Genomic DNA, 22707 nt, shown 5'->3' on the forward strand with positions numbered 1-22707 from the left:
AGTAGTATCATAAGTAGGGATGTCCCGATCCGATCACGTGATCGGAGATCGGGGCCGTTCACGTAATTTTCAGAAGATCGGAATCGGGGGGGGGGGGGGGGGGAATCCGTGATTATTATTATTATTTTATTTATTATTATTTATGACTGAATGTAACTGAACTTGTGAAGCTAGTCAAGCTACCTCTGTTACTGCACTGCCTTTGTTATTGCACTATTCTGCACATCATTTGTTTTAGTTTACATGGTTATTTTGTGGTGCACCACTGAGTTAAGCTTTATTTTTATTTTGTTTTGAATTTTGATCCAATGCTGCAATAAGTGAAAAAAAGAATGTTTGATATAATGGATATACTGTTAAAAAACCCATATCCATGTTGGATATAATGGATAGTTGGATACTGTTAAAAAAAACAACCTTAACACTTTGAGTGCCAAGGACGAGAAATCTCGTTATTTAATCGTTATTGCTTTTATTAGCGAAATCCATTCATTTTTCATCATTCTAGCCTCACGTTATCATTGGGGCTGTCTATGAGCTCGAACAGGGAAAATACCGCCCCCTATCGTCTCCCGGATGGTAATGTACCCATTGGATTGGATTGAATGAAAATGCATGGGGGAAAAAAAATCCGGAATCCACATTTTACTTCTCAGGCATGTACCCCGAGCCGATCGGATTCATTGTGGACCATCAGAACAGCGTGGAATATGTGTTTACAGTATGTAGCATTGGATCAATAAAAGGATCAATTTTTGGAATGGCGATCAGGAATTGGAATAATCTTTTTGGATACCATCTGATCTCAGGTAAGGAATCTATTTGACCAGTCTTAGGATAATCAGACCCGTTTTCACGGAGGTATAAGCTTTTCCCCTATATGTGATATGGCTGTTTGGCTGTGCGAGCGATCAGGAAATATATCAGATCAGATATCAGATCGCCTATATAGCGTGCATACGTACACATATACTATCGTCTAGCGTTTATTTGAAAACGATTCATAAATAGGCCGAAAAATGAGCGTTTGTGTATTCTAGAATATTCCGTTTATTATGGAATCTTTTTATTTTCCTTGAAAACGAGGGCTTTTCAAGATGCTATAAAACGGAAATGAACAGATAAAAACAATCCGCTTCGACAATGTTGACTGGAAAATGAGTCATTGATAAGCGACGGGCAGATTAGACACATAGCCATAATTTAAAACATAGATTAGGCGATATTAACGCTAACATTGAAGTGGATGATGGGCATTCAAGGGGGTAAAAAGGAAAACACGGCCGGCTCTGAAAGTGTTAACACTTTCTCCGCCAATAACGTCATAGAACGGGTTTCTAGTTCATGTGAATTCTGCCAGATCACGGCGTACGACGTTATTCTGATCATATTTCATATTTTCACCATGGTATTCATATTTCACTCACGGATCATTGTCTGATACTGTCTGAGCCGGCACAACTCTGCAACGCTTCAATACTGCCACCTGGTGGCTGATCGGCGAGTTGCCAAACCGGATATACCCCCGTTGGAGTTCGGTCCGTCCCCTAAATCCATCCGGCCACTCGTTTATCATCCCAGGACTCTAGCCACACACCGTGGATATGGATCGCTGCCATAACTCAATAATCCACATGATTTGGGCTGTTATTATTATTATTAGGGCTGTCAGTTTATCGCGTTAATTAGATTAATTAATTACACAGCAAATTATCGCGTTATGAAAATTAACTCAAAATTAATTACAAAAAAAAGTTTTTTTTTTTTTTTTTTTTTTAATAACTTTTTTTTTTTTATCTCATTCATTCCATAAGAACGTAGAATACACATTACAGACTTTTTTTATATGGTCCATTTGCATGTTCTTGGTATCTGATTCTAGGGACATCTATGGATCTCAGGGAATGTATTCCCAGTGTCAGAAATACTGTGTCTGTTACTAGGCTTGAGTAAATTGTAATGAACCAAATGAGAATATCAATCATTTTTTTTTTATCTTTGACTGTGAATAACACTATGCTCAAATTGACCAGACCTGAAAAATCTAAGCAAATTAATAGATGGAAGATGATTAAACAGAAGGTTTTGTAGATACAGTACTCAATTCTGCCATCCGGACACATGCAATTTGAAATATGATTATAGAATATAGAATATCAGGCATAAAATGGTTATGCGATTAAAATGTGATTAATTAGATTAATTAATTACAAATCCTGTAATTAATTAGATTAATTTTTTTAATCGCCTGACAGCACTAATTATTATACAAACCGGAAATGGATCGCCTTGATCCCCATCACATAACTGGGATCTGTTTGCTCCAGTATCATCGCCCAACGCTAAGAGGAGGCTGCCGTGAGTTTCAACTTTTTTTTATTATTATCCATACAAACTGCTCTGATCTATATATCACCCATACTACATGAAGCATTTAACGACGATCACGGAATTATAAACGACCCCGCCCCCCCCCCCCCATTCATTTACATTTAGATTTAGTCATTTAGCTGACGCTTTTATCCAAAGCGACTTACAAGTTCTGTACGACAAGCCATCAGGAAGGGCACAACTCTATCAGCTGGGCAACAATGTTCATCAAAGTGTTGAGTGCTACAGTGTAGGTTAGTTTATTAGGACAAGTGCATGGCAGTACGGTTAGTTAGGGTTAGATTTTTTTTTTTTTTTTTTTTTTTTTTTAATTCAGATAATGGTTGAAGAAGTGCGTCTTTAGTCGACGGCGAAAGATTGGACGTGATTCGGCTGTCCTAACTGGGGTGGGTAGTTCATTCCACCATTGTGGGGCAAGGACTGAGAATAGGCGACTTCTCTTTGATGACCCTCCCGGAGCTTGGATAGGAGTAGGTCTGAGGCGGCCAGAAGATGCAGAGCGTAGGGGTCTTGAGGGTGTGTAGTTAGAGACCATTGACCGGAGGTAGGCGGGAGCGGTTCCCTTTGCCGCACGGTATGCTAGGTCGAGGGCCTTGAAGCGGATTCGTGCAGCAATGGGGAGCCAGTGCAGGTCCCTAAGAAGTGGGGTGACATGGGCCGACTTCGGTAGGTTTGAGATCAGGCGGGCCGCTGCGTTCTGAATGAGTTGAAGAGGCTTAGTGGCAGTGGCCGGGAGGCCAGCGAGCAGTGCATTGCAGTAGTCGAGGCGGGAGATGACTGTTGATTGGACGAGGAGTTGGGTGGCTTCTTTTGTCAGGAAGGGGCGTATCCTTCTGACGTTGCTCAGGAGGAATCGGCAGGTTCTGGTCGTCGCTGCGATGTGAGCAGAGAAGTTCAACTGGTCGTCGAGGACAACACCAAGGTTCTTGGCGGTCGGGGACGCAGTCACAGCTGCATTCTCGACTGTGATTGAAAGGTCGGTTAGGGGGGAGGATTTGGCCGGCAGGTGGAGCAATTCTGTTTTGCTTAGGTTCAGTTTGAGGTGGTTGGACGTCATCCAGGCTGAGATGTCGGACAGACAGGCCGAGATCCGCACAGAGACGTGGATATCTGAGGGAGGGAAGGAGAGGAAGAGTTGAGTATCGTCGGCATAACAATGGTAGGAGAAGCCATGAGACGTGATAATGTTACCCAGTGATTTAGTGTAGAGGGAGAAGAGAAGGGGTCCTAAAACCGAGCCCTGGGGGACACCCGTCCGCAGGAGGCGGGTGGCCGACAGGGTCCCTCTCCATGACACTTGGTAGGAGCGGTCATTGAGGTATGATGACAGCCATGTCAGCGCAGAGCCAGCCACTCCCATTCCTGCGAGGGCCGCAAGGAGGATCTGGTGGTTGACTGTGTCGAAGGCTGCAGATAGATCTAGGAGAATCAGGACAGAGGAGAGGCCTTTCGCTTTTGCTAAGTGAAGTGCCTCTGTGACCGCAATGAGGGCTGTCTCTGTGGAGTGACCAGTCCTGAAGCCTGACTGATTAGGGTCTAGGAGGTCATTCTGTAAGAGATAAGTAGTAAGTTGGTTGGATACAGCACGTTCAAGTGTTTTAGAAAGGAAGGAGAGAAGAGAGACAGGACGGTAGTTGCCTATGACAGTAGGGTTCAGGGTTGGTTTTTTTATGAGCGGCGTGACTCTGGCTTGTTTTAGGGAGGTGGGGACCACCCCCGAGTTGAGTGAGGAGTTGATGGTTGCAGTTAGGAATGGGAGGATGTCTGGTGCTATGGTCTGGAGGAGTGGGGAGGGTAGCTGGTCCAGCTGGCAAGTAGTCGGACGGTTTGACGTTACCAGTGTCAGGGTCTCTGCTTCTGTAATGGGAGAGAAAGATGACAGAGTGAAGGATGAGGTTCTCGATTCAGCATTTGGAATGGGTGGGGGTTGGGAGAAGGAGCTGCGGATGTTCTCCACTTTTTCCTCAAAGAAGATCGCAAAGTCTTCGGCAGAGAAAGATGAGGGAGGGGGGGGTGGGGGGGGAGTGAGGAGGGAGGACATGGTAGCATGCAGTTTGCGAAGATTCTTGGCAGAGGCCTCGATCCTATGGTGGAAGAAAGAAGCTTTGGCATTAGTGATGGTTTTGGAGAATGTTAACAAGAGGTTGTGATATGTGTCGATGTCAGCAGTGAGGCGTGACTTTCTATACTTCCTTTCAGCTGCTCTCAGGACCTGTCTTTGTTCTCTCACTGGATCTGTCAGCCATGGACAGATCCACATTCACCCGCGCATGATCAGTCATAACGTTTAGGACCATGTACAGTTGAAATTTTTTATATAGCGTCGATCGGTATCAAACGGCATTTGATAATCTAATATATGCATTTATGCCTATATCCCACGTTCTAGGAATTACTGCAGAAAACGATAAAAACATATTTATACTCTAGACGGTATTTTCGCATGAATGTGTGAATGAAAAAGTTAAACGTTCCTACATCCTGAACGATAGATAATCGATGTTGAATGGGCCATAGTAATGTCAATTTAGCAATACAATTTAAAAAGTTATAGCCCTGCAAAGAAGGTGAACATCTCCATAGACTTACAGTACTGGCAGAGAATGGTATAAGATGATCAAAGTGGTGGCAGGGAATGTGTTAAGGGTCAACTTGATGCATTTTTTTCTTTTCTTTTTTCTTAATGCATTGCCGAAAGATCGGATCAGGAAAAATCGGTATTGGCAGATACTCAAAATCACATAATCGGGATCGGGAGCAAAAAAATGCGATCGGGACATCCCTAATCATAAGCTATTGTGTACTATTATAGTGTCATGGTATCGTTGTACACTGTTATAGTATCATAGTGTCATAGTATCATAGCATCATGGTATTTAGTATAATAGTATCATGGTATAGTATCATGATATAGCATCATGGTATCATCTTATATTATAGTATCTTGGTATAGTATCATGTTATAGTATCATGCTACCAGAGGCAAATAATCTCTGATGCAAAGCTGCATTTCCCCTGTTGACAAAAAAAGCAGCTTTGGTTTCAGCAGCGAGGGCAGCTAACACGGCACTGCACTACTGCCACTCACCATGGAGAAGTTAGCAGTGGAACTGGATGTGAAAGTGTCTCCGCTGGCACAGTCGATCCCAAACAGAGCACAGATATCTCCTGCGTACACCGCATCCACGTCCTGGCACGCCCCGGGTGGAAAGAAGGACGGGGAGGAAGGGAGGGAGGGGGTGGAAGAGAATATAGAGGTCAGGAATTGTGGATTGAAAAGAGGAAGGAGGTAGACAGAGGTAGAAGGAGGTAGAAGGAGGTAGACAGAGGTAGAAGGAGGTAGAAGGAGGTAGACGGAGGTAGGAGGAGGTAGAAGGAGATAGATGGAGGTATATAGAAGGAGGTATATAGAAGGAGGTATATAGAAGGAGGTAGACGGAGGTAGAAGGAGGTAGAAGGAGGTATATAGAAGGAGGTATATAGAAGGAGGTAGACAGAGTTAGAAGAAGGTAGAATGAGGCAGACAGCTAATGCTGACACCTAAATAAAACATGGTTCAGTGATTCTAATGCCTCTAAAGCAGCATCTCTGAAAAGCCTTTTTTCCCCCTTTACTTCAATATGTTAAAAAGATGTTCATTCACACAGTTGCTATTTGGAAAAGTGGTAAATACTGTAACCGTTTGAATATAAAAACAGCTTCATATCTTGTTTCCATGCCTCGGAGTCCACATATCCGAGGTCTTGACATGGAACACACAAGTAGACTAGACAGTGTAGTGAAGAAGGCACAGCAGCGCCTCTACTTCCTTAGGCGTCTAAGGAAGTTCAAAGTGAGTCAGAAGATCTTAAAGAACTTCTACTTATGCACAATAGAGAACATCCTGACTAGTAGTAACCTCCTGGTTTGGGAATAGCACCGCACACGACCGCAGCAGACTGCAGAGAGTGGCTCGATCAGCCCAACGCACAATTGGAGGTGGGCTTCCCACTCTCCAGGACATTTACACCTGAGGCGTTGCAGGGCCAAGGCTAAGAGAATAGTCAAAGACTCTAGCCACCCAAACAACTGCCTCTTTGCACTGCTGCGGTCCAGAGACTCAAAAGGAGCTTCTATCCCCAGGCCATCAGGATGCTTAATGCTGGCTCACTCACTGTAACACTAACTCATCCATTCTAGATTCATTGCACACACATCCACACACTCACTTTAAACATTCACTCACTTTAAACACTTTTTAAACATTACATCATATAGGATCTATTTATTACTAAAGGATTTGCACTACCTCTTCACATTTTTTGCATTGCCATTTTGTTTTGCATTTGTACTTAAGTTTTGTATATTTTGTAGTGTTTGCTCTTTATTCTTTAACTTTTTTTTACTGTATGAAGCACAATTTCAGGAGGGTCATACAGAACCAAGCATTTCACTGTAATGTACATGTGACAAATAAAACAAAAAAATTGTATCCACTTTTTCTCCTTATTTTTCTCCCATCCCAATTTCGTATTGCCAATTTTCCCCTCCCCTGTCTTGAACATTGCTAGACTATGCCCCCCACTGGTCGGTTCACTGAGGATAGAAGCCTTGCATCACGTGTCCCCTCCGGTACACGAGGAGGCAGCCTGTCGCATCTTTTCACCAGACAGCGCGGACTCTCAGTGGCGAGGAGTAACGCGTGGGAGGCTCACGCTGCCCCCGATACTTCCCGTCTCTGCTGTGCAGGCGTCACCCAACCGACCTGTAGGAGTCGCTGTCCACAACGTCCAATCCCCACCCCATCGACTTTCCACCCGCTACCTCTGCCAATTGAGATAGTATGACGACTGGCCCAAGCCGCAGGCAATGCTGACACCGGGATTCGAGACCGGAGTCTCTTGCGTTGGTGGTGACGAGCGCAATCTCCGCTACGCCACCCAGCCGCCCAATTTTTTTTTTGATCCACTTTTTCTCCCATTTTCTATATTTTCTCCCATCCCAATTTTCGTATCATCCAATTCAACCCTCCCCTGTCACGGACGCTGTTTCTTGCCTCCCACAAGCCGGCTGCAATGTGGACTAAGTCATACATAGCACAAGTCCCCTCCGGTACTTGAGGTAACAGCAGTCGCATCTTTTCACCTGCGCAGCTCGATCTCTCAGTGGCGAGGAGTAACGCGTGGGAGGCTCACGCTGCCCCCGACACTTCCTGATTCTACTGCGCAGGCGCACCAACCGACCTGTAGGAGTCGCTGTCCACAACGCCCGATCCCCACCCATCAGTTTCCCACCCCCTAATACGGCCAATGTGTATTAGTACGGACGACCAGCTAAACTGAAAGCAAATGTGGAGCGCTGGGCTCGAACAGGCAAGCCCAGCGTCTCCAGATTTCGTGGTGAGCGCCTTGCCCACTACGCCACGTAGCCGCCCACCCAGCCGCCCAATTTTAAAGCAAAACTTGAACATGCTAGAAGAATGGAAACTTCACACTGATGAGGAGATTGTGGCTGTTTGCTATGCACTCGACTGAAACCACATGAGGAACATGACCCGTTTGCACCAATCACACTGTGAGAAGAGCGAGACCACAGCGACCTCAGTGACAAGTCTATGTTTAGAGTGACAGAGTGTTTCTCACCTCCATCTGGTCGGCGTGGAGACACACCAGCCTCTGCACTCGGACCTTCTTGCCCGTGCGCGTGTTGTAGATGGACTCGGACTTCTTCAGGCAGCCCTGGTAGACGCGCACGTACGTCAGCTGACCGAACCTCCCTGCCTGGTGAGGAGGGCAAAGACCGGGGGAGACGTTGAGTGTGGCATGACATTTTTTTTTAACTAGAGATGGAGAACGTCGTGGCAGAATGTTTTTGCCAATACATTTTTAGGCAATTCCCTTCCTGGTCGTTACGCTGCCCTTACTGTCGGTCTGGGGAGGGTATAGGCTAGGCCCGTCCCCGACTAAGGATTTGTATAGTCGACTACCCCCCCCCCCCCCCCCCAGAATGCAAAAAAGAAAAAGAAATAATGTAATTACAGCACTATGTTATCAATACACATTTATAAAACAAGGCATATTTAGCCAAAATATGTTGCCAGAACATAAAAAAATATATATTATAATAATAATTATTTATAACACCTACACGCGACCCCACTTTGGGTCGCAACCCGTAGTTTGAGAACCACTGGTCTAGTGTGTTCATTAGACTGGTGAAATCCTCTTCCTGTGCCCGTTTTCCTCGCTGGTATGCGCACCTCTACACTACCGAGAAGCCCCAGTGCTTAGACCTCTACACTACCCATTGCTTAGACCTCTACACTACCCAGTGCTTAGACCTCTACACTACCCATTGCTTAGACCTCTACACTACCCATTGCTTAGACCTCTACACTACCCATTGCTTAGACCTCTACACTACCCAGTGCTTAGACCTCTACACTACCCATTGCTTAGACCTCTACACTACCCAGTGCTTAGACCTCTACACTACCCATTGCTTAGACCTCTACACTACCCATTGCTTAGACCTCTACACTACCCATTGCTTAGACCTCTACACTACCCAGTGCTTAGACCTCTACACTACCCATTGCTTAGACCTCTACACTACCCAGTGCTTAGACCTCTACACTACCCATTGCTTAGACCTCTACACTACCCATTGCTTAGACCTCTACACTACCCATTGCTTAGACCTCTACACTACCCATTGCTTAGACCTCTACACTACCCATTGCTTAGACCTCTACACTACCCATTGCTTAGACCTCTATACTACCCATTGCTTAGACCTCTACACTACCCAGTGCTTAGACCTCTACACTACCCATTGCTTAGACCTCTACACTACCCATTGCTTAGACCTCTACACTACCCATTGCTTAGACCTCTACACTACCCATTGCTTAGACCTCTACACTACCCATTGCTTAGACCTCTACACTACCCAGTGCTTAGACCTCTACACTACCCATTGCTTAGACCTCTACACTACCCATTGCTTAGACCTCTACACTACCCATTGCTTAGACCTCTACACTACCCATTGCTTAGACCTCTACACTACCCATTGCTTAGACCTCTACACTACCCATTGCTTAGACCTCTACACTACCCATTGCTTAGACCTCTACACTACCCAGAAGCCCCAGTGCTTAGACCTCTACACTACCCATTGCTTAGACCTCTACACTACCCAGAAGCCCCAGTACTTAGACCTCTACACTACCAAGTGCTTAGACAGATGGTCTACTCTCATACATACATCTCATAATAACTTCTTACCTCCAGTTTGAAGGCCAATCCAACGAAGGGGTGGGAGGAGTCTCTCTGAGGGTTCATCATGATCTTAGAGCTTTCCTTGGAGTCCCTGAGACACAAAGTAGATCCCATTTACAATCAGAACAGAAAGACTTTCCAGAGGGGCTTTGTGGTCCCAAAACATACATAGAGAGTAGGGCTGGGCGATATGGCCTAAATATGATATCACGATATTTTCTGACCTTTCGGCGATACACGATACGCATCACGATGTTTTTCTTTTTTTCCCCAAAATTCATTATGAGGCTTACCAAGACAGTATTTGAGTTTGCAAGCTAACATTAAAGACAAAATAAAATACCCATGCATTTAGCATTTTTATATTATATATTAGATTTAGATTATTGGATTATTAGATTATATATTGCATATATTTAGCAATGAGATATTATATGATTTAGATATGAAATATGATGAATTGAAAATGGGGGACCCTGATGTAAACAAGACGAAAGTCTTTCTCTGGTCTGCATCCTCCAGTCCGCTGTTGACTGTTGTTGTATTGAGCTGTACTGTATTGTACCCATGTTGCAATCTTTTAATAACGTTCTCATTCATTCAGTCGGCAAACAGAATCATTTTGATTGACAGTCGCGTCTGCCAATTACGTCACATCGCTTGCACCCGCCCTGCTGTTCTTAGCACCAATCGGAAAGCGCGTATTTATTTTTTACTTCCGCCATGGAGAGCTCAATGACAATAACAATGGCAGCTCGCCGCGTCCGAGGTTTAGCTTTTAGCTCCGCAGAAGGACTAAACGACTGGAGGCATAATGATTTTACTGCAACGGATGTTATAATAAAAGCCTTTCCATACATCTGTCTGATTGAAAACTTTATTAACAGACCGCAGAATGGGCACAACTGAGTCAGCACGGGCTGAGATATGAACGAGCTTGCTATATCTAGGTCGACCTCGGTCGGCACTATGTAAATACGCTGATGTTATTGAAAGTGTAACTATATAGAGACCTCTGAACAGGTCCTGCATTATTATTATTATAACGTTAATGCCACAACGAATGCCTTTGTTATCATAAGTAGTCACTTTTGATGCAGTAGTGTGTGTGTGGACAGTGTGGGGCGGCGCTGTTCAAAAGTGTCAACGTGTGGACCAGATTGACGCGACACAAGCCTCTTGGGCAAAACATCACGATATCCACGATACGTTTAAAAAGTGTATCGTTAATGAACTGTACCCGATATTTATATAATATCGTCATATCGCCCAGCCCTAATAGAGAGATGTAATACCATATCAGTATAAACAACATACTATTTCTATTCAACATCAAACAAGGTTGATACAATGGAAATGTACCTATCTCAAACCCTGCCCTCTTTTCTTGATCCTCCCATCACAACTGTTGCTTCCATCAGACAAACAAGTTAAAGTGTTGTGTTCACTCATAGTTAAAAAGTAGTCGAGGTTGAGTATTGTGGACTAACTGTATCCCCCACCCTCCCTGACAGCCCATTGTCCCCCAATACCCAAGTTATGCCTACCCCCCCCCCCCCCCCCCACTCCTTCACCTTCAACCCCCTCACCTGATAATCCCCCCTCCTTCTTCTCCTAAATACAACCCCTCCCCCCTCGTAGAACCACCCTCCAACAACCCCAGACCTGGGCCAAGCCTACCCTCTCCATCTCCTTACTCACCCCACCCCCTCCCTTGCCTCGTCCCTCTCACCTGAACCCCCCCCCCCCCCCCCCCCTATCCGATCCAATTGTCTCCCTCACCTGGACACACCCATCTCTATGACCGTTTAGGGACCCCATTCCCCCCCCCCCTTCGCCGGGTCTCTCCACGCCAATTCTCCTGAGTTCCATGTAAGCTAATAAACCTCATCAACTGAGTTCACCCGATTGTCTACATTCATTGATCGGGGTTCAATTCCCTAACAGTATCTCCGTGTGATACACCACATTCACACTCCCAAGTGATTTTTAAGTTAACTTCACAACTGCAAATATATGGGCTATTTTTCTAAAAAACACACTTATATGGTTCTTCACTGCAAGGGGTTAAATTCTAGTTCATACTCACTCGTCGTTGAGGATGGCGTAGTTGTTGACCTCGGTGGGATTGGGCAGGTACTCCAGACAGGCGTCCAGCAGAGGCTGCACCCCCTTGTTCTTCAGGGCCGTGCCCACCAGCACTGGGCTGAAGAGGCGCTGCACGGTGGCCCTGCGGACCGCGGCCTGGGGGGCACAGGGGCAACGTGAAGGTCAGGTTCAGGTTCAAGTTCTTTATGTGTCAAATAAGTGGTGGGACTCGATTAAAAATGTTAATCGAATTAATTTGAGACTTTATAGTTAATTAATCTAAATTAATCACATTTTAATCGCATATCAATATTTCATCATCATAATTTGTTTATTCGTACATGGAATTACCACAGTCCAACAGTACATATTAATATAATTCCCCAAATTCCATGGCCGAAAGGAACAGGAAGAAGAAAACACACCCCTTTTACATATCATTGGCATGGATTGATTGTTTAGATATTGTAGTACACACACTCACTTTAAACATTCACCTTTAACATTCACTTTAAACACTTAACACTACACCATATTTGTATCTATTTATTGCTAAAAGCACTACATCTCTACCTCTATATTTTGTATAGTGTTTGGTCTTTATTCTTTTGACTCTTTTTTTTACTGTATGAAGCACAATCTCAGGAGGCTCATACAGAACCAGGCATTTCACTATAATGTACATGTACCTCATATGCGACAAATAAAACAAAACTTGAAGTTGAACTTGGAACATGAACACACACCTTCAGGTCCTCCACAGTGGGGATCTTCTCCTCCAGGAACATCTCTCCCAGGATCTCGTCGGCGTTGGCCACACACTCCACCAGCTCCTGCCTCCGGTCCGCCGCCTCCGCGCGGAGCTCCGCCGGGATCTCATCATAGCGGATATCCTGCCTGCGAGGCAGAGAGACACTGTGGTGTAAATGGTGCATTTTATATAACAGCTTTTATCCAAAACGCTTTACAATTTGTTCCTCACATTCACCCATTCATTCACACACCGACGGTGGAGGCGACCATGCAAGGTGCCGACCTGCTCATCGGGAGCAGTTCGGGGTAAAGTGTCTTGCTCGAGGATACTTCGACACACTGCCCGGTAGGAGGGGGAATCGAACCGGGAACCTCCGGATTACCAGGAGACTGCTCTACCTCCCGAGCCACTGTACAACCAGTACAACCAGTAGTACAACCAGTTTCACTACGCAACTCCATCGGAGCAACTGGGGCATCTCGACGGCTACGCTCTGGAGAGGAGAGAGCGTCACGCGTTCTAACTGCACGAGGGTCTTGGACAGACAACGGCAATGGTTTGAAAGCTTGGCGTTGCTAATAAACATTTAAAATAATTTTTATAAACGTGTAAACAGCGAAGAACGTATGGCTGCTCTCCCCCGAACGCCGCAATGAGGAGTAGGGTATATCTGCAGAGCCGCACTGCCGTCTCGGTGATGTTTACACGTTTATAAAAATTATTTTAAATGTTTATTAGCAACGCCGAGCTTTCAAACCATGGGTCCAAGACCCTCGTGCAACTGTGAGTACCTTTGAAATTTCTCTGCGATAGTTGTATAAGGAACGTTTCACGTCGGACCAGTTCTTCAGAGTTAAAATAGGGTAGTTTCCTACGGGGGAGCGAGGGACTGTGGATTCACTCGGCCAAACCTTGTTGGCGTGCGTCACAGTCACGAAAGGGGCTACGGCTCTGGGAGATTCATCAGACCAGATCCACGAGATGAACGGAATGAGACGCGAAACTGCTTGTACCAGTAAAAGTAGAGGAGGCGTATTTGATGGGAGCAACAGATTTGCCATATTTAGGGTCTTGGAAACATATTGACATTTTAAACCTGGAATGTCATTCAATGGATTATTCTTTTTATTTTTTATTTTTTTTAGGGATTTTTGTTATATTTTGGGTGCATACTGATTACCTTTTTTTTGTGTGCAATTTACAAAAAACTAGGGTGAACTAGGCTAACGATATTGAAATCGACATTCCTGATATCCAAGCAGTTGATTGCTATTCAGCACAAGTCAGTTTGGCTAATGGCGTGAATGACGTGCGTTGGGTTTTCAGTGAGGACACCGCCTCCCATTCAGTTCCCATCATCCTCTATATCCGGCCTCTTTGATCCCCCTCCCCCGGGACGTTCCCTCCCCCTCACCCTCCCCCTCCCCCGGGACGTTCCCTCCCCCTCCCCTCCCCCGGGACGTTCCCTCCCCTCCCCCGGGACGTTCCCTCCCCCTCACCTGGGACGTTCCCTCACCCTCCCCCGGGACGTTCCCTCCCCCTCCCCTGGGACGTTCCCTCACCCTCCCCTCCCCCGGGACGTTCCCTCACCCTCCCCCGGGACGTTCCCTCACCCTCCCCTCCCCTGGGACGTGTTCCCTCACCCTCCCCTGGGACGTGTTCCCTCACCCTCCCCCGGGACGTTCCCTCACCCTCCCCCGAGACGTTCCCTCACCCTCCCCTGGGACGTTCCCTCACCCTAACCCCGGGACGTTCCCTCACCCTCCCCCGGGACGTTCCCTCACCCTCCCCTGGGACGTGTTCCCTCACCCTCCCCCGGGACGTGTTCCCTCACCCTCCCCTGGGACGTGTTCCCTCACCCTCCCCCCGGGACGTTCCCTCACCCTCCCCCGGGACGTTCCCTCACCCTCCCCTGGGACGTGTTCCCTCACCCTCCCCCGGGACGTTCCCTCACCCTCCCCCGAGACGTTCCCTCACCCTCCCCTGGGACGTTCCCTCACCCTAACCCCGGGACGTTCCCTCACCCTCCCCCGGGACGTTCCCTCACCCTCCCCTGGGACGTGTTCCCTCACCCGAAGGGTCCTTCGAAGTATATGCTGCGCTCCTTGATGAGGTCGATGATGCCCGTCACGTTCCCCTCCAGACCGATGGGGATGTTCACAAAGGCCGCGTTTTGGTTCAGTTTGGTTCTGAAGGGAGAGAGAGAGAGAGAGAGAAAACAGTCAAACATGTTTGGTGGCGCACCACGTAGCAAGCGTACTCGCCACGTCCTGGGTTCGAATCTGGCGCAGGACTTGTGTTGCATGTCCTCCCCCATCTCTTCACCCAATTTCCCCATCTGACTGTCCTATCCACAATAAAGCAGAAAATGCCATAAAAAATATCTTTAAAAAATAATAATAATAATAATACAACTTGTGGAACACAAAATCGGGACAGAAATGGCACAAGCCTCCAACACAATGGCATTTAGCTTGAGTACTGAGTAGCTTTTATCCGGTCTCACAGCTGCTAAAAAGCTGATAGCATCACGATGGATTCAACCGGAAAAAATGTGCCGGAAGGTATGGATTCTTACCTATCTCGATGTGATTTATCTAGAAATATCTATAGCAAGAATTTTAGGTGTCAGTGACCAACATTGCAATCTGGTTAGAAGTGGTGGAGAGAATAAAAGCTAGTATATGAAGTATAGTGCCTGGTTAGAAACGAAAGAAAATGGATGGATTATCCAAGTGGGGGTCCGGGGGGGGGTGAGCGAGCAGGAGCATATGTATGTATGGTATTAGATAGCAAGTATTAGGTATATATCTCGTAAACTACATTTATAATGATTCAAATGTTGATTTCATTGGATGTTTACTGTTAATGCTTGTGTGTCTAATTTGTTGTTATGTTTATGTTTATAAAAAAAAAAAAAAAAAAAGAATAATAATAATAATAATAATAATAATAATAATAATAATAATAATAATAATAATAATAATAATAATAATAATAATAATAAAACTTGTGGAACACAAAATCGGGACAGAAATGGCACAAGCCTCCCAACACAATGGCATTTAGCTTGAGTACCGAGTAGCTCGTGGGTTGGAGTTCTGCGGTGCAACCTTCTCACGCGTGTCTCCTCACCTTATAGGAAAACCTTGGAATACTGCATGTGCAGGTATTCTGAGGGCTCACTCTGTTCATCTGTGTGTAACAAACAATCCACCTGCATGGGTTTGAATCCCCTATGTTTTTGCATGTTTCTAATTAGATTAGATTAGATAAAAATGTATCGTCAAGTACAGTACAACGAAAAGAAGTTTGGCACCCAACCAGAGTGCAAATGTAGCAGTAACGTGCAACAACAATGTACAGGTGGTTAAACTGGGTACAAAATGTGCAAATTAGTACTACTGAGTGTAGTGCTAATCAGATGTATGTACAGAGTTGTAGTATAATGTACAGTGATAAAGCTATACAGTTATACAGGTATAAAGACAGTTTGGTAGTAGTCATACTGGCCAGCAGCGTAACTAGTAAGAGTAGGATATGTACAGATATAGATAGATATAGTATCTACTATCTACAGATATGTAAAAGGACTATGTGCAGGTAAATACAGACAGGTGTGGATAATATATATATGCGGTGAGAATAAATATATATTATGGTGTATATACAGCAAACAGCATTTGTACATGCTATCATACAGAGCTATGAGTAATATGCAGGTGTATAAGTAAGTATATAGAGGGGTTATATTCAGACAAATATATATATATGATGGTAAATATACAAATATGAATGTAGATATGCTGTATATATACAGCACTGTTGTATATGCTATCATACAGAGTATATGGGTAGACTATAGTATGAGGTTGGTAGTTAAGATTATTATCCCATTCCTATGTTCATCTCCACATTTTGTACATTTACACCAGGCGTTGCAGGGCCAGGGATAAGAGAATAGTCAATGACTCTAGCCACCCAAACAACTGCGTCTTTGCACTGCTGCGGTCAGGCAAGCGCTACCGGAGTCTCATGGACAGCATTTTGTTGAATTTCTTTGTATATTGAACATTTTGTTTTGTATATTTTGTATTGTGTCTTTATTCTTTAAACTTTAAAAAGAAATTACTGTATGAAGCACAATCTCAGGAGGGTCATACAGAACCAAGCACTTCACTGTAATGTACCTTATATGTGACTAATAAAACAAAACTTGACTCTTCCATCCGATAAAAACGATTCTGAAAGTAGGTAGAAAAATGCAAAAAAAAAAGAAAAAACGATTGTGTAACTGATCAGAAGCAGATAAAAAAAGAACGATTGTGTAACTTATGAAAAGATAATGTTATCTATCTTACTACTACCCGGTGTAATGTGTGCAGAAGAGAGCGTCCTGTGAGTCAGAAGAGAGATCGAGTAGATAAACGCTCAACACAGTCTCGCCACAGTGAGACTCAATACAGTCTCACCGAACAACCACAATGCTCTTGTGGAAACTTATTTTAGACTCGTTGAGCGAGATGCAGAGGTTATATTTAAACGAGGCAAATCATTCCATGGCGGTTTGTCTAAGGAAGAGGGAGGAGCTTTGAGAGATAGCGCATCGGACGGAGCGATTATAATCCAGCCAGCTGACAAAGGAGGGGCTACTGTCATTTTGAATTGATCTGATGACATACAAGAATGTTTAAACCGGATGAAACGTTCTATTATAAGACATGATCAGATGACCCCAGTATGTATTACTAGAGTTAAAAGATGAATTCACGATACTTTTCATGGGAGATGTATTTCAAAGTGGGGTAATAACCAAAAGAGAAAGGGATTTATTTAATAAAACTGACAACCCCATCATCCCTACTTTTTATGTCCTATGCAAAATTCACAAGTGTGTTGAACACCCTCCTAGGCGTCCTATTGTTGACGTCGTATTGATGATTAGTAATAATCATCCCTCCCCGCTTAATTGACTAATATCAATCCCTGTCTCCTAAGCCGTTCAGCCGCTGTGTAGTGTGATGTGTGCCTGGTGCCAGTGTATGGCAGCCATTGAGCCTGCGTAGCCCAAGGTTGGGTGCTACCAGTGGTGGTGAAGGAGGCAATTTTCAACCTACATTGTGGAGAGTGCTTTGAGGGTCTAGAAAAGTGCTATATAAATGTAATGATCATTCATCCATTAATTTAGTACTATATAAATGTAACGATCATTCATTCATTCAGTACTATATAAAAGTAATGATCATTCATTAATTTAGTACTATATAAATGTAACAATCATTCATTCAGTACTATATAAAAGTAATGATCATTCATTCATTCATTCAGTACTATATAAAAGTAATGATCATTCATTCATTAATTTAGTACTATATAAAAGTAATGATCATTCATTCATTTAGTACTATATAAATGTAACGATCATTCATTCATTCAGTACTATATAAAAGTAATGATCATTCATTCATTCATTCATTCATTTAGTACTATATAAATGTAATGATCATTCATTCATTCATTTAGTACTATATAAATGTAACGATCATTCATTCATTCAGTACTATATGAATGTAACGAGCATTCATTCATTCATTTAGTACTATATAAATGTAATGATCATTCATTCATACCTTAACTGCTGCAGGGCTCTGCTGGGGTTGGCTCCCATGCGGTCCAGTTTGTTGATGAAGGTGAGGAAGGGGACATTGTAGCGCTTCATCTGCCTGTTGACGGTCAACGTCTGACACTGGACTCCTCCCACCGCGCAGAGGACCAGGACCGCCCCGTCCAGCACGCGCAGAGCTCGCTCCACCTCGATGGTGAAGTCAACGTGGCCTGTGTGGAACAAACGGGCGGACAGACACGTAGTACAGGGTGAGATCCGGTCCACTATTAATAGTTTTCCCATGCGGCTCCATTCACGCTCCAAGCAGCAGCTTTGATTCTTCTGGACCGACAGAGAATAACTTACGAACGCTGTTCGATGGACAGGTTTTTATTAGGGATGCTCGATATTGGCTTTTTTACCGATACCGATATGCCGATATTGTCCAACTCTTAATTTCCGATACCGATATATGCAGGGTCCCCCCCCCCCCCCCAAAAAAATGAATAATTTCAGGTAATTAACATTACATATGTCTTGTTGTGGAATTAACATAACACTATGCATACTTTTGACAATAAATAAAATCTGAATTTGTTCTTACTTGCTTGCCTGGGTAAATAAAAGTTATAGAAATGTTAAAATAAAAATAAAAAATAAAATAAAAAAATACCAATATATTCCGATATCACATTTTAATGCCAATATCGGCCGATAATATCGGTAGGCCGATAATATCGGACATACCTAGTTTTTATCTAAACCTCCTTACAGTTAACCTGACCTGCCAAATGGTCTGTTTGTGAAGCCAGCTGCCATGGAAGGTGTTATGGCCAATTCAATACAACACACACGTCACATACAGTATATACAAATGTTATAGCCAATTTAATACAACACACATCAGATATATGATTAAACCCTGAATATACTCGAAAACTGACACATACACGCACACGGCTGCAGACACGCTGCGCACGCGGCTCTGTTTATAGTCCATTTGTGGTGTGCGGAAGCGTCGCGTCGAGTGCTTTTGTTATGACAGTTGGGCACATGCACAGTGGTGCGCATATCCACGGAGGTATCCACGCGGTTACAAAATCTGGCACACGGACACGGATGCGACGTCCGTGCAGACAAGAGCGTTGACGAAAATTACGCAAATTACGTCACGGGTACCAATGCGCATCTGCGGACGCGGGAAGTATATTCAGGCCTTTAGGGTACCTTATGTATACTGCACCTGTGTATACTGTATACCAGTACTTTACTTACTCATAGTATTTAGATTCTAGTGGTATTGACCATATTTATTGTAATGTATAATATATAAGGCTGTCAATCTATTAAAATATTTTATCTGATTAATCGCATGATTGTCCATAGTTAATCGTGATTAATCTCAAATTAATGGCATCTTTTTTTATCTGTTCTAAATCTACCTTAAACGGATCTTTTTCAAGTTTTAATACTCTTATCAACATGAGTCAACAAATGCTTGCTTTATACAGCCATTTAACACAAAAGGATGACCCTCATGCATTGCAAATTTGCATCAAATTCAAAACAGAGTGATGCACAAAATAACTTAAAAGAAAATAATTTAAAACAATGAATAAAGTGTGCATGAAATAATAGGGGAAAGAAAACGTTAGGAACTTGTTACATTCAGCCACACAAGGGCTGAGGACTCATCACTCATCTCTCTCTCTCAGCTCTCTTTCCATCTTGCCCCTTCCTCATCTCTCTCACCCGCCCCCTCTCTCTCTCCCCCCCCCCCCCACACACACACTTTGAGTCAGAAACAAACATAGTATCAATGATTTTTTTTTAACGCTAATCTTGCGTAAAAGAAATTGTGGCATTAAAAGAATTGTGCGTTAACGCGTTAACTTTGACAGCCTTAATAATATAATAATAACTTTATTTGTATAGCACCTGTCGTACAAGAATTGCAGCTCAAAGTGCTTCACAGCAGTAAAGGGAAAAAAAGAAAGACATGCGTAAAATGAGCACAAACATTGGCAGATCAAGAGCAATGCATAAAGTGCAGACGTGAAATAAGTATAAAACGAGCATGAAATCACAAATATCAAAACTCGTATCTTGGAATATACCTGTACACCCCTCGGTATTGCTGTTGAATGATGTTTTTGAGTTTGCAGTGAATCCACAGCTAAAGAGATTGGTTTTATCGGGTATCACAGTAGCCAAAAAGCTGATCGCATCACGCTGGTTTCAACCGGAAAAAATGTGCCGTAAAGTTTGGTTTCTTACATATCTCGATGTAATTTACCATGAAATATCTACAGCAAGAATTCTGGGTCTCAATGAATCCAAAATGTCAATGTGGTTAGAAGTGGTGGAGAGAATAAAAGCTAGCTTATAATGGTAGTGTCTGGTTAGGTGCGAGGGATAGTGGAGGTACTTCTCAAGGTGGGGTCCGGGAGGGGGGGGTTCGAGCTGAGCATATGTGTGTAGGGTTTTTTTTTTAGATAACAGGTATTATGGGTATATCTTATATAAAACAACTAACCAAAAGGTGATCTCATTGGATGTGCCCTGACAATTAATGCTTGTATATCTTATTGTGTGTTGTCATGTTTGTTTATATGTTTGTTTAAAAAAGAATAAAAAAATAAAATACAAAAACGAGCATGAAATCGATTTGCAGCAAAATAGACATGATCAAGGTATGGCATAGATACATTAAATCACATCGTTTTTCATATTAGGATCTAACATCTTAATATGCCTCTTTGTTTATGGTTTGAATTAATATAACTGATAGCCAGGGCATCAGACCTTCATCTGCACCTTTGATTATACTGCCTACTTGCTCATTATGCGTAAATTCAGAGTTAATTATATTGTTTACACTGCCTATTTTTACTTTCTACTCTACTATAATTGTATTGCCTGTATTTAGGTCTTCTACTATTACCATGCCCGTACCTGCACCTCCCCTCCCCCGTGGGACAACCCATCATCTACACTCACGGCGGCACACACATCCACATTAGGGCTGCAACTAATGACTAATTTGGTAGTCGACTAATCTGCCGATTATTTTTTCGATTAGTCGACTAATCGAAAACCAATGTAAACAACAACAATTACCTATCTTTGTGAAAGTGGCTTCTCAGCTCTGGTCCAGCTGAAGACAGAGCAGAGGAACAGATTGGACATTGAGCATGACCTCAGAGTTGCTTGTCTACCATCACCCCAGACTTTGAGACTCTTGTCAGGACCAAACAACAACATCATAACATGATGATCCCATAGCAAATTAAAATAATGACTCATGAAACATTTTAATTTGGATCTTTAAGCCACTTTAAATGAAAATGTATTTGAAGAACAATACAGCAATCACTCATAACAAGATAAATAAATTAAATAATACAAATTAAAGTGGAAGTGTACTTTAAATAACTTTTGTTTGCTGTGTGTGAGAGGAGTCCGTGTGTGTGTGTGTATGTGTGTGTGTCTTACTCTGATCGCTGTGTGAGTGAGAGGAGTGTGTGTACTGTGTAATTTGTGTGTGTGTCTTACTCTGATCGCTGTGTGAGTGAGAGGTGTGTACTGTGTAATTTGTGTATGTGTGTGTGTCTTACTCTGATCGCTGTGTGTGAGTGAGAGGAGTGTGAATGTGTGTGTGTCTTACTCTGATCGCTGTGTGAGAGAGAGGAGTGTGAATGTGTGTGTCTTACTCTGATCGCTGTGTGTGAGTGAGAGGAGTGTGAATGTGTGTGTGTCTTACTCTGATCGCTGTGTGTGAGAGAGAGGAGTGTGAATGTGTGTGTGTCTTACTCTGATCGCTGTGTGTGAGTGAGAGGAGTGTGTATGTGTGTGTGTCTTACTCTGATCGCTGTGTGTGAGTGAGAGGAGTGTGTATGTGTGTGTCTTACTCTGATCGCTGTGTGTGAGTGAGAGGAGTGCGTGTGTAATGTATTGTGTGTCTAGTCTGATCATCATCTCCTGCAGGGGAACAATGTTTTCAATGTCCAAAATTTGCTATGGGATCATCATGTTATGATGTTGTCTGGAACCCTGAGAAGCCACTCTCACAAAGATAGGTAGTGCACAAAAAAAAAAAAAAAAAAAAATTTTTTTTTTTTTTTTAATGACTAATCGACGCAACAATTTCTCGTCAACGATTTTTTATAATCGACGTCGTCGATTATGTCGACTAATCGTTGCAGCCCTAATCCACATGTACACACTCACTTTAAACAAACACTCACCTTACCACTCACTTTATTCACTTTAGACACTTTAACACACTTTATATTTATCTATTATTAAAGAGATTTGCACTACAGTCATACCTCATTTGCACCCTACCCTAAGTTTTGTACCTCTGCATTGTACCTCACTGTTACTCATTTTACTCTGTATTGTATATATGTATTATTGACTTTACTTACTTTTTACTTACTTCTTAATTACTTTATTTTTATATATATATATATATTTTTTTTTACTTGCTTTCTTTTTACTGTATGTAGCACACTCTCAGGGGCTCATACAGAAACAAGCCTTTCCTCATAAAGTATTCTGTATTTTGTTGTGATTGTAACTAGGGATGCTCGATATTGGCTTTT

At 43.3% G+C, this 22707-nt stretch overlaps 1 protein-coding gene across 1 annotated transcript in view; it reads right to left on the reverse strand.

Moving 5' to 3' along the window:
• The window catches only part of gfm1 (G elongation factor, mitochondrial 1), a 50117-nt gene that overhangs the window by 21862 nt on the left and 5548 nt on the right, over window positions 1-22707 (reverse strand). The window contains exons 4-10 of the mRNA XM_084335454.1: window positions 18126-18330; window positions 14568-14684; window positions 12488-12638; window positions 11743-11897; window positions 9660-9744; window positions 8013-8150; window positions 5480-5581 (exon numbers count right to left, since the gene is read on the reverse strand). Of these exons, the coding sequence (XP_084191580.1) occupies window positions 5480-5581; window positions 8013-8150; window positions 9660-9744; window positions 11743-11897; window positions 12488-12638; window positions 14568-14684; window positions 18126-18330 (953 nt within the window). The remainder of the gene's footprint in view (window positions 1-5479; window positions 5582-8012; window positions 8151-9659; window positions 9745-11742; window positions 11898-12487; window positions 12639-14567; window positions 14685-18125; window positions 18331-22707) is intronic.

Source organism: Notolepis coatsorum (genome assembly GCF_963971535.1).
Source record: "Notolepis coatsorum genome assembly, chromosome: 1".
Taxonomy (NCBI): Eukaryota; Metazoa; Chordata; class Actinopteri; order Aulopiformes; family Paralepididae; genus Notolepis; species Notolepis coatsorum.